We start from the raw sequence: 12715 nt of genomic DNA, 5'->3' as shown, positions 1-12715 counted from the left end.
AACAAAAATGTCACATGTACAAAATCAGTCATTAAAATCATCAATTCATTAAAAACTCTAGTATCAAAATGGTAAAGTAGGATTTCCTAAAAGGGGTCAAAGTTACATAACAAAACACTTGACAATCAGAAAAAACTATTCTTAAGTAATATGAACACATTTATCAATGATGCAAATAGCCACCTATGAGAGCAAGGAAAAATTTCTGCTGTGTGTGTGTGTGTGTGTGTGTGTGTGTGTGTTAGTCACTCAGCTGTGTCCGACTCCTTGCAACGCCATGGAGCCCGCAGGCTCCTCCGTCCATGGGATTCTCCAGGAAAGAATACTGGTGTGGATAGCTACTCCCTTCTCCAGGGGATCTTCCCGATCCAGGGATCAAACCCAGGTCTGGATTCCAAGCAAATTATTTACCATCTGGGCCACCAGGGAAGCCCCACTGTATACTACTGAATTAAATCCACTTTAAATTCTGAGAGAATTTGAGAGATCAATATACCTGCTAATTTGAAGAGAAAAATCAGAGTAAGACTTAATTACCTGTCTATGTGGAAGCAGCAAAGGGAAGGTTAAGAACTAGAAGGAAAATTAAAGAATTATATTTGGTCTAAGAATAGCTTTAATAATTCTATTATTGCTGTTGTTTAGTCACTAAGTCATGTCTGCCTCTTCTGCCATCCCATGGACTGTAGCCCACCAGGCTCCTCTGTCCATGGGATTCTCCAGGCAAGAATACTGGAACGGGCTGCCATTTCCTTCTCCAGGGGATCTTCCTGACCCATGGATCGAACCTGTGTCTCTCATATTACCTGAATTGGCAGGCGGATTCTTTACCACTGAGTCACCTGGGAAGTCCCTTAATAATTCTACTTTCAAATTAAATCCCAAATCCAGGGACTTATCATCCTTCTCCTGGACCACATCAACAGTTTTCAGAGCAGTTCCAATTTTTGACAGCTCTCACCCATTCACCTCTCGGCCCTCCTGTGCCTGCGCAGCCGCTGCTCCTTGGATGTGGGGTTGCCCCTCTCGGCCACTGCCCCTGACCTCGGAAGTGGGGTAGCTCGTCTCGGTTGCCGCCCCTGACCTTGGGCATGGGGTAGCTCATCTTCGCCAATGCCCCTGACATCAGGCATGGGGTAGCTCATGTCAGTTATTCCACTTTCAAGGTCAGGAGGGGCAGCCATGAGGACATACCCCTTGTCCAAGGTAAGGAGCAGCGGCTGCACTTTGCTGGAGTAGCTGTGAAGTAATACCCCATGTCCAAGATAAGAGAAACTCAAGTAAGATGGAAGGTGTTGTGAGAGGGCATCAGAGGGCAGACACACTGAAAGGATAATCACAGAAAACTAGTCAATCTGATCACACAGACCACAGCCTTGTCTAACTCAATGAAACTAAGCCATGCCATGTGGGGCCTCCCAAGATGGGCGGGTCATGGTGGAGAGGTCTGACAGAATGTGACCCACTGGAGAAGGGAATGGCAAGCCACTTCAGTATTCTTGCCTTGAGAACCCCATGAACAGTATGAAAAGGCAAAATGATAGGATACTGAAAGAGGAACTCCCCAGGTCAGTAGGTGCCCAATATGCTACTGGAGATCAGTGGAGAAATAACTCCAGAGAGAATGAAGGGACAGAGCTAAAGCAAAAACAATACCCGGTTATGGATGTGACTGGTGATAGAAGCAAGGTCTGATGCTATAAGAGCAATATTGCATAGGAACCTGGAATGTTAGGTTCATGAATCATGGAAAATTGGAAGTGGTCAAACAGGAGATGGCAAGAATGAACATCGGCATTCTAGGAATCGGCGAACTAAGATGGACTGGAATGGGTGAATTTCACTCAGATGACCATTATATCTACTACTGCGGGCAGGAATCCCTTAGAAGAAATAGAGTAGTGATCATGGTCAACAAAAGAGTCCGAAATGCAGTACTTGGATGCAATCTCAAAAACGACAGAATGATCTCTGTTCATTTCCAAGGCAAACCATTCAATATCACAGTAATCCAAGCCTATGCCCCAACCAGTAATGCTGAAGAAGCTGAAGTTGAATAGTTCTATGAAGACCTACAAGACCTTTTAGAACTAACACCCCTAGAAGATGTCCTTTTCACTATAGGGGACTGGAATGCAAAAGTAGGAAGTCAAGAAACACCTCAGATAACAGGCAAATTTGGTCTTGGAGTACGGAAAGAAGCAGGGCAAAGGCTAACAGAGTTCTGCCAAGAGAACACACTGGTCATAGCAAACACCCTCTTACAACAACACAAGAGAAGACTCTACACATGGACATCACCAGATAGTCAACACCGAAATCAGACTGATTATATTCTTTGCAATCAAAGACAGAGAAGCTCAATACAGACAGCAAAAACAAGACCAGGAGCTGACTGTGGCTCAGTTCATGAACTCCTTATTGCCAAATTCAGACATAAATTGAAGAAAGTAGGGAAAACTACTAGACCATTCAGGTATGACCTAAATCAAATCCCTTATCATTATACAGTGGAAGTGAGAAATAGATTTATGTGACTAGATCTGATAGATAGAGTGTCTGATAGAGTGTCCATCCCCATGGAAAAGAAATGCAAAAAAGCAAAATGGCTGTCTGGGGAGGCCTTGCAAATAGCTGCAAAAAGAAGAGAAGCAAAAATCAAAGGAGAAAAGGAAAGATATAAGCATCTGAATGCAGAGTTCCAAAGAATAGCAAGGAGAGATAAGAAAGCCTTCCTCAGCAATTAATGCAAAGAAATAGAGGAAAACAACAGAATGGGAAAGACTAGAGATCTCTTCAAGAAAATTAGAGATACCAGGGGAACATTTCATGCAAAGATGGGCTCCATAAAGGACAGAAATGGTATGGACCTAACAGAAGCAGAAGATATTAAGAAAAGGTGGCAAGAATACATGGAAGAACTGTACAAAAAAGATCTTCACGACCTAGATAATCACAATGGTGTGATCAATCACCTAGAGTCAGATATCCTGGAATGTGAAGTCAAGTGGGCCTTAGAAAGCGTCACTACAAACAAAGCTAGTAGAGGTGATGGAATTCCAGTGGGGCTATTTCAAATCCTGGAAGATGATGCTGTGAATGTGCTGCACTCAATATGCCAGCAAATGTGGAAAACTCAGCAGTGGCCACAGGACTGGAAAAGGTCAGTTTTCATTCCAATCCCAAAGAAAGGCAATGCCAAGGAATGCTCAAACTAATGCACAATTGCACTCATCTCACATGCTAGTAAAGTAATGCTCAAAATTCTCCAAGCCAGGCTTCAGCAATAAATGAATCATGAACTTCCAGATGTTCAAGCTGGTTTTATAAAAGTCAGAGGAACTAGAGATCAAGTTGCCAATATCCGCTGGATCACCGAAAAAGCAAGAGAGTTCCAGAAAAATATCTATTTCTGCTTTACTGAGCATGCCAAAGCCTCTGACTGTGTGGATCACAATAAACTGTGGAAAATTCTGAGAGATATGGGAATACCAGACGACCTGACCTGCCTCTTGAGAAACCTATATGCAGGTCAGGAAGCAACAGTTAGAACTGGACATGGAACAACAAACTGGTTCCAAATAGGAAAAGGAGTACATCAAGGCTGCATATTGTCACCCTACTTATTTAACTTCTATGCAGAGTACATCATGAGAGATGCGGGTCTGGAAGAAGCACAAGCTGGAATCAAGATTACCAGGAGAAATATCAATAACCTCAGATATGCAGATGACACCACCCTTATGGCAGAAAGTGAAGAGGAACTCAAAAGTCTCTTGAAAGTAAAAGAGGAGAATGAAAAAGTTGGCTTAAAGCTCAACATTCATAAAATGAAGATCATGGCATCCGATCCCATCACTTCATGGGAAACAGATGGGGAAACAGTAGAAACAGTGTCAGACTTTATTTTGGGGGACTCCAAAATCACTGCAGATGGTGACTGCAGCCATGAAATTAAAAGACACTTACTCCTTGGTAGGAAATTTATGACTAACCTAAATAGCATATTAAAAAGCAGAGACATCACTTTTTCAACAAAGGTCCGTCTAGTCAAGGCTATGGTTCTTCCAGTGGTCATGTATGGATGTCAAAGTTGGACTATAAAGAAAGCTGAGCACCGAAGAATTGATGCTTTTGAACTGTGGTGTTGGAGAAGACTCTTGAGAGTCCCATGGACTGCAAGGAGATCCAATCAGTCCATCGTAAAGGAGATCAGTCCTGGGTGTTCATTGGAAGGACTGATATTAAAGCTGAAACTCCAGTACTTTGGCCACCTCATGCGAAGAGTTGACTCATTGGAAAAGACCCTGATGCTGGGTGGGATTGGGAGCAGGAGGAGAAGGGGACGACAGAGGATGAGATGGATGGATGGCATCACCGACTCGATGGACATGAGTTTGAGTGTACTCCGGGAGTTAGTGATGGACAGGGAGGCCTGGCGTGCTGCGATTCATGGGGTCACAAAGTGTCAGACACGACTGAGTGACTGATCTGAACTGATCCATTCACCAGACCAATTACAGACAGAGAAATGATTTTAAAACATAAAGTAGACGTCATTTCCTTGTTTAAATCCCTCAACTGCTCCCTGTGCGCTTGGAGTTAAATCCTGACTCCTTACCAGGACATGCAAGTCCCCATGTTCTGGCCCCCACTTCTCTCTGAGATACAAAGAGAGAGAGAGAGAGAGAGAGAGAGAGAGAGAGAGAGAGAGAGAGAGAGAGAGAGAGAGTGTGTGTGTGTGTGTATGTGTGTGTGTGTGTGTGCATCAGGGTGGGGTCATTTCAGAGGTCACATCTCATGATCTCCTGAGGTGTACCACTGCCCCTTCTGAGGGCCCCTAAGCCCTTGGCCTGCCTCCCCAAGGGCTCACTAAGCCAGAGGCCAAAGTGCCCCCCTCCTCATCACGTACCACCCAAGTCCTCATGCCCTTTCAGGGCTGGGGGAGGAGGGGTTAAAGGAAGGGGGATTCCGTGTACATAGTTATCTCCCCTTCCTCATAGCCCCCCAGATCTTTTGTACATTTTTACAGGGGTCCCCCTCCCAATAATCCCCCTTCCTGGTTAATTAAATCCTAAGACTGGTAAAAAAAAAAAAAAAGTTCAACAGCCCGTCTTCACCTCAATCTCCTCTCACTCAACCGAGCTCCAGTCACACAAGCCTTAGGATATTTTCTAGAATATACCAAAGTCTCTGCCATCTTGGCAAACCTGGAAGACTCCTGTGTCCCTACCCTACTACAGCAGGCTTTTTCTCTTCCCTCAAGTACCAGCCTCCAGGAAACCTCAAATAGCCAACACGCATGCCTTCCTGGACCACCATGGTTAAAGTACACTTGTTCTGCTCACCCTCATCAGCACATGCTTTGATTCCTTCAAAACACGTTTAAACAATTCAAGATTTAATTCATGTCTCTGATGATTTTTTTTTTCCTTCTTGCTATCCTCCCTCCCTTCCTTCTCTTTTTTTCCACCTTATTCTTTTGACCAGGGATCATATGAGGGCAAAAAAGGCAAAGATAAAGTAGCATATCAAGATGTCCACAGACATACAGACTTCCTATAACTCAGAGCCTGAGGAAATGTGCTAATTCTTTCACAAGGTTCGCATCAACAGGGAAAGTAAGTGTAGTGTTCTAAATACAAACTGATGAAGCATTAGGAATTATCTGAAAACTTTAACGGAGGAATATGATTATGACCTGAAACTTCCTTTTCTTAGGTTTTGAACTGTTTAAAACACTTTTACACTTACTTTTTGAATAATCATTATAAGAAATAGTTAATAGAAACAGCTTTTCAAGGAACTTCTGATATGAATACCAAACAACATCACCTAATGCATAAGTAAAATTAAAATTGAATAAAATTCAGAAAACTATTTCTGTCATATTCTGGAGGGTTTAACATAATTATATCTATATTTTGAGAAAACATTTCTTTTTTTTTTTTTTTTAGTTCTGCAGACTTTTATTTATTTATTTATTTATTTATTTTAGATACAATTAATGTTCATTTGCTGTTGTATCTTTTTTTTTTTAATTTTAAAATCTTTAATTCTTACATGCGTTCCCAAACATGAACCCCCCTCCCACCTCCCTCCCCACAACATCTCTCTGGGTCATCCCCATGCACCAGCCCCAAGGAAGCTGCACCCTACGTCAGTCATGGACTGGCGATTCAATTCTTACATGACAGTATACATGTTAGAATTCCCATTCTCCCAAATCATCCCACCCTCTCCCTCTCCCTCTGAGTCCAAAAGTCCGTTATACACATCTGTGTCTTTTTTCCTGTCTTGCATACAGGGTCGTCATTGCCATCTTCCTAAATTCCATATATATGTGTTAGTATACTGTATTGGTGTTTTTCTTTCTGGCTTACTTCACTCTGTATAATTGGCTCCAGTTTCATCCATCTCATCAGAACTGATTCAAATGAATTCTTTTTAACGGCTGAGTAATACTCCATTGTGTATATGTACCACCGCTTTCTTATCCATTCATCTGCTGATGGACATCTAGGTTGTTTCCATGTCCTGGCTATTATAAACAGTGCTGCGATGAACATTGGGGTACATGTGTCTCTTTCAGTTCTGGTTTCCTCAGTGTGTATGCCCAGCAGTGGGATTGCTGGGTCATAAGGTAGTTCTATTTGCAATTTTTTAAGGAATCTCCACACTGTTCTCCATAGTGGCTGTACTAGTTTGCATTCCCACCAACAGTGTAGGAGGGTTCCCTTTTCTCCACACCCTCTCCAGCATTTATTGCTTGCAGATTTTTGGATCGCAGCCATTCTGACTGGTGTGAAGTGGTACCTCATTGTGGTTTTGATTTGCATTTCTCTAATAATGAGTGATGTTGAGCATCTTTTCATGTGTTTGTTAGCCATCCGTATGTCTTCTTTGGAGAAATGTCTATTTAGTTCTTTGGCCCATTTTTTTATTGGGTCGTTTATTTTTCTGGAATTGAGCTACAGAAGTTGCTTGTATATTTTTGAGATTAGTTGTTTGTCAGTTGCTTCATTTGCTATTATTTTCTTCCATTCAGAAGGCTGTCTTTTCACCTTGCTTATATTTTCCTTTGTTGTACAGAAGCTTTTAATTTTAATTAGATCCCATTTGTTTATTTTTGCTTTTATTTCCAGAATTCTGGGAGGTAGATCATAGAGGATCCTGCTGTGATTTATGTCTGAGAGTGTTTTGCCTATGTTCTCCTCTAGGAGTTTTATAGTTTCTGATCTTACATTTAGATCTTTAATCCATTTTGAGTTTATTTTTGTGTATGGTGTTAGAAAGTGATCTAGTTTCATTCTTTTACAAGTGGTTGACCAGTTTTGAGAAAACATTTCTAAATTTTCATTTTGTTTAGCAGACAATTGATTTTTAAGCTTTTTGATGTTAAAAAAAATATCCAGTGAGGTCTACTTTGGTTTTGAAAGTTTACTATAATTTTTGAAGACCTGCTTACTTATTTGTATCAACTTAAAAAAAAAACCAAAACACTGCTTAATTGAATCAGCTTAATACCAGAATTAAAACTCTATAAGAATGCCAGGATTTAATATATGAATAATGCTATAATGTATAAAGAAATCATCCTGAGCACTGATTAACAAAGATATTTTTCTTTCTATTTTTTATTCAAAGATTGGAGAAGGAAATGGCAACCCACTCCAATATTCTTGCCTGTAAAATTCCATGGACAGAGGAGCCTGGCAGGCTATAGTCCATGGGGTTGCAAAGAGTCGGACACGACTAGGCAACTTTCACTCACTTCCAATACACAAGTGAAAACCCAGAGCCTAGCACAGTGTTTGACGTGTGGTAGATGCTGGATGAATTTGCCAAATGAACTGAATGTTCAAGAAATGGCCAAGCTGGAGAAAACCTTAGGCCATGAGGTTGTAGTCTTGAGTCTACTCCTGATACTCACGAAAAACTAATTTCCAATAATTTCCAATTTTCTAGGGAACCTTTCAAAGACAGAGTCCAGTAAATAACATCTTCTGAAGAAATAATTCTCCACATAAAATGAATCTTTGAATATAACTGTGTAAACCCATTTGCTTGTTAAAAAGTTGATCACTATCTTCCATAAAAAACAAAACAAAAAACTCTGTATCTAATTACCTCAGTTCAATTCAGTCGCTCAGTCGTGTCCGACTCTTTGCGACCCCATGAATCGCAGCACGCCAGGCCTCCTTGTCCATCACCAACTCCCGGAGTTCACTCAAACTCACGTCCATCGAGTCAGTGATGCCATCCAGCCATCTCATCCTCTGTCATCCCCTTCTCCTCCTGCCCCCAATCCCTCCCAGCATCAGGATCTTTTCCAATGAGTCAACTCTGTGTATGAGGTGGCCAAAGTATTGGAGTTTCAGCTTTAGCATCAGTCCTTCCAGTGAACACCCAGGCCTGATCTCCTTTACGATGGACTGATTGGATCTCCTTGCAGTCCAAGGGACTCAAGAGTCTTCTCCAACACCACAGTTCAAAAGCATCAATTCTTTGGCACTCAGCTTTCTTTATAGTCCAACTCTCATATCCATACATGACTACTGGAAAAACCAAAGCCTTGAATAGACGGACCTTTGCTGACAAAGTAATGTCTCTGCTTTTTATTATGCTCTCTAGGTTGGTCATAACTTTCCTTCCAAGGAGTAAGCATCTTTTAATTTCATGGCTGCAATCACCATCTAATTACTTAGATCTAATTACCTAGATCTCTCCATTAAAAAATACTTTCAATTCCTTTAAACTTTCAGTGAACTAAAATAAGATTTATCTAAGTTTTGAATATTGGACTTGACACCTTTCCCTCTTTACACCCAGGTTATACATCATTATAGTTTTTCATTGCTAATAATATCTTCTAAAATTATCATGTTCTTCAATTTTGGATGCCATTAATCTAAGAAGTATTATAATTGTGTTATTTTATGCAACAGTAATAACGGAGTTTAATAGAACACTCCATATACAGCAGGGACCCAAAAGGCTACAGCCTCAACGTAATAAGCATGTGCATCATGGAAAGTGGCAGCAGGAGAACCTGCTTGTCTCAGCCTTGACAACAGATGAAGGGTGGGGGGAAAGAGACATGTCCCCTGGGAACTGGAACCATAAAAGGCAATGCTTATACAGGTCTGAGAAATATGAATTCACCAGTGTGGTCAAAAACTCCTAGGCAAAGAATGTAATGTACACGGGCTCAGGTTAATAGTGCCCCCAGCGAGTGGCAGAAGCAAACACAAATCCTTCCTGCAAGAACTCAGCTTCTCTGTCCAGACCCACAGCAATTGTAAGATGGCTCTGACTGTAGGATTTGTCTCAATTTCAGAGACGATGAAATGCAAGAGAAAAATGTGCATCCTAGAACTGACGGAATACTACATGTTCTCTAACTGCTCCCTGCTCTTCACAGGAAGGCCATGTTTACCCCGGAACTGCCATCAGGTACCCAGGGGCCTTCCCGTACACTGCTGGTCTGCAGAGCTTATTACACTGTTACTGGACTTGCTGTGTAGACAACCACACACTCTATACAGAATGACAGTTTTGCTTTTTGTCTAGCAACCTAATAACTTTTCTTCTTTATTTTTATTATTCTTACTCTTATTTTTTCCTTAATTTTATTATCTTGTACCAGTACAACCCTAAATAGAAATGATGCTAGCAGACATATTTGTTTCTTTATTTTAAAGGAATGCTATTAATATTTTACCATTTAATAAAATTTCCTGTGGGTATCTGGTACATACTCTTTATTAAATTAAACAAGTTTTTGTCATGAATCATCTGTAATTAATACTTTTACTTAATCCATCAAAACAAAATGTCTTTTTTCCAATCTACTAGTGTGGTTAATTATACTCATAGATTTTAAATCATCTTTACACTTATGGGATCAAGCCATCAGATTCAGAAATTTGTTTTAATCTGATGATAGTTTTCACATTGATTCATTTAGCAAATAATTTATCTAGACTTTCTGCATCTATGTTTTAGATGAAACTGTCTTATAATTTTCCTTTCTCATATACCTGCTATCTTGTTATGATGTCAAGGTTATACTAGCCTCATAAAATGAGCTCACTTTATATATATATATTTTTCATTCTCTCAAACAATCTCTGTAAGATGGGGTTATCTCTTTCTTGAAGTTTTGGTAAAACTTGTCTGGAAAATTATCTGGACCTGGTGGTTTTGGCCTGTTTATGCGTGTATGTATATGAAAGGCAAAAGGTGGAGATTTTAAACTGGATTCAATTCCTTTAATGATAATGGTTCTACTCAAGTTTGCATCTTAAGTGAGAATTTTAACCTGTATTTTTCTGGGATGTAATCTATATCATCAGGGATTTTTAATTACTAGTATAAAACCATAATTCTTAAAATGAATTTTTAAAAAATCTGTACCAATGTTTTCCCTTGTTCTCTTCTATTTTGTTCCTGATTTAACCTGCAAAATACTCCTTCATTATTTATCCGTATTTTCATAAAAATTAGTTAATGATTTTTTGTCAACCCTTTGCTTCATCTTTATTTTCTATTAAAATGTTTTTGCTCTTAATCCTTTATCCTTCTTATACTTCTTTTTCTCTGTTATTCTTTTTCTAACTTCTTAATTTAGCTGCTTAGTTTATGAATTTTCAGCAATTTTTAAATTCTTCTACCCAACACCCTAGTGCTACCACTAGACTCCGATTCATTTTAAATGTGAAACCCTCAGGTTTAGGAAGAGAGAGCTCCTTGGTCCTCAGAGTATTATAAATTCAAACTCTAGCAGCACCTGAAGGTGAGGCTTGCAATTTTGATTTCTACGGAGAGATGCTTTCCCTTGGCGCGATAACTAGGCAGAATCAGATAAGATTTGTCGCCCCATGTTGGTAAACAGATTCTTTTTCTGATACACCTCTTCATTAAGAAAATCTGGAAATGAACGCCAAGTTCAAAATTTCATTCTGTGTCTACTCAGACATTTATTATTTTTTTTCTATACTCCCATGACTTTATTTTTTAATTTTTTTTTAAGTTTTAATTTTTACTTTATTTTACTTTACAATACTTATTTAGAAAGTACTTTGCTGAATACACTCTTGAAACAGTACCCCCCATGACTCTTAACGGAGTATTTAACTTCCCCAAACAATATTTACCCCAACTGGTACATGTTGTTGACCTGTGGTTGTTTGTATCCGTCCCCTCCCCTGCCAGAATTTAAGCTCCAAGAGAAGAGTGGCTTCTTTTGACTGGTTATTTCCCATTTTTCAGTCAGACGCTTGTTAAGGCAAAAGCAAAAACCTTTGTAAAAAATGAGATAGAACACAGATACTGCTTTCCTCTGAACTATGATAGGTACATAGCCATCACAAATTCTCTCAGAGGATATCTTTATGGGTATGAAATACATCATATGAGAAAAGTACACTCCAAACACAGTGTGTACAGTTCAAAGAGTATTCAGTGAGCACTCATGTAAGCACAGCTGAGGTCATGAAATACAACAATATCAGAATCAAGATGCCCCTGCCATGTGCCCCGCTTTTATCACCAACCCCTCACCTCCCCCAGAAGTAACTTAATGACCCCATCCATCTACCACAAAATACTCATTCTTAGAGAATCAAGAATTAACTTGATGGAGAAAAATTATCATCAGAGTTATTAATTATGTTTCAGCCTTAAGAAACTATTTTATCTCACTACCCACCTAAGAGACTCTAGAAAACACTTTGAATTAGCAGATATAAGAATTACAACAACTGGAATCACAACTTTTCCAGAATATTAACTATGCTGTAATATATCCAAGAAGCTATTTAAGGAAACATATACATCAGCAAATAGCCTTATAATCATCACCGTCAACCTGAAGGGCATTTGAGATGACAGAATTTAACATCTCTACCAACTTAAAAAAGGAGACTCAAACCTTTCAAGTTCTTTCTTTTGTCCTCCAAATGCAATCACAGTTCTAATAGCCGCTAAGACCTCTTCAGCTACTGCTCCAGCTTTTGCATATGCCAAAAGTTCTTTATCAGTAAATGAAGACAGTATCTGTTTAAAAATGCAATTGCAGATAATTTAAATTTTTTAACAAGTTAATTTTACCTTTTGTACACAAATGCCGCTTGTACATAGTATTCTGTACTGTATATAAATCTTTTACTTGTCTTTGGTTATGAAGTCCTATTTTTTAGTATACATATTGAAGCCATTTATTTTTTGACTGAGATGGTATATAATAAAGCAAAATTTCAACTTTCTCACTATACACCATGGATTCTCATACAAATAAATAAATCTGGGACTTTGGGGGAGATTTTACATCTTAAAAAAAGTGTATACTCTAAACATTAATAAATACAGAAAATGGGGCAGTATATCAAAAAAATAGGTGTACTCAACATAGCAATTGCTAAGTATACTCTGGTTCAGAAACACCAAGGTAGGAGGCCAGGAGAACACGAGGACCAAGCACTGTGCAGTGATAGGACCTCAGGGAGGTTTCGAATGGCAGGGAAGCAGAGCTCCTTCCAGCAGCGTTTCTCAGCACCACATTAGGCCACCATGGAGGTCTCTTTTATGGACGCTCTTTGGTTTTTCTGTTTGGTCCCTGAGCATCTGTTCTCTGGAAGGAACAGTACCGGGTCCTTTATATACACAGGATCTCCTTCACTGATTCTTCTCAATTGTACCAAGAAGTAGGCAT

The 12715-nt window shown here is 39.5% G+C and overlaps 1 protein-coding gene across 1 annotated transcript in view; it reads right to left on the bottom strand.

Annotated features, from left to right (window-relative positions):
- LOC106502019 (multidrug resistance protein 1) overlaps window positions 1-12715 on the bottom strand; it is a 105018-nt gene that overhangs the window by 55508 nt on the left and 36795 nt on the right. The window contains exon 6 of the mRNA XM_018044689.1: window positions 11936-12060. Within this exon, the coding sequence (XP_017900178.1) occupies window positions 11936-12060 (125 nt within the window). The remainder of the gene's footprint in view (window positions 1-11935; window positions 12061-12715) is intronic.

This window comes from Capra hircus, unplaced genomic scaffold (genome assembly GCF_001704415.2).
Source record: "Capra hircus breed San Clemente unplaced genomic scaffold, ASM170441v1, whole genome shotgun sequence".
In the NCBI taxonomy this organism is placed as follows: Eukaryota; Metazoa; Chordata; class Mammalia; order Artiodactyla; family Bovidae; genus Capra; species Capra hircus.
The sequence above is the reverse complement of the archived record's forward strand: the minus strand, read 5'-3'. Positions and strand labels throughout refer to the sequence as shown.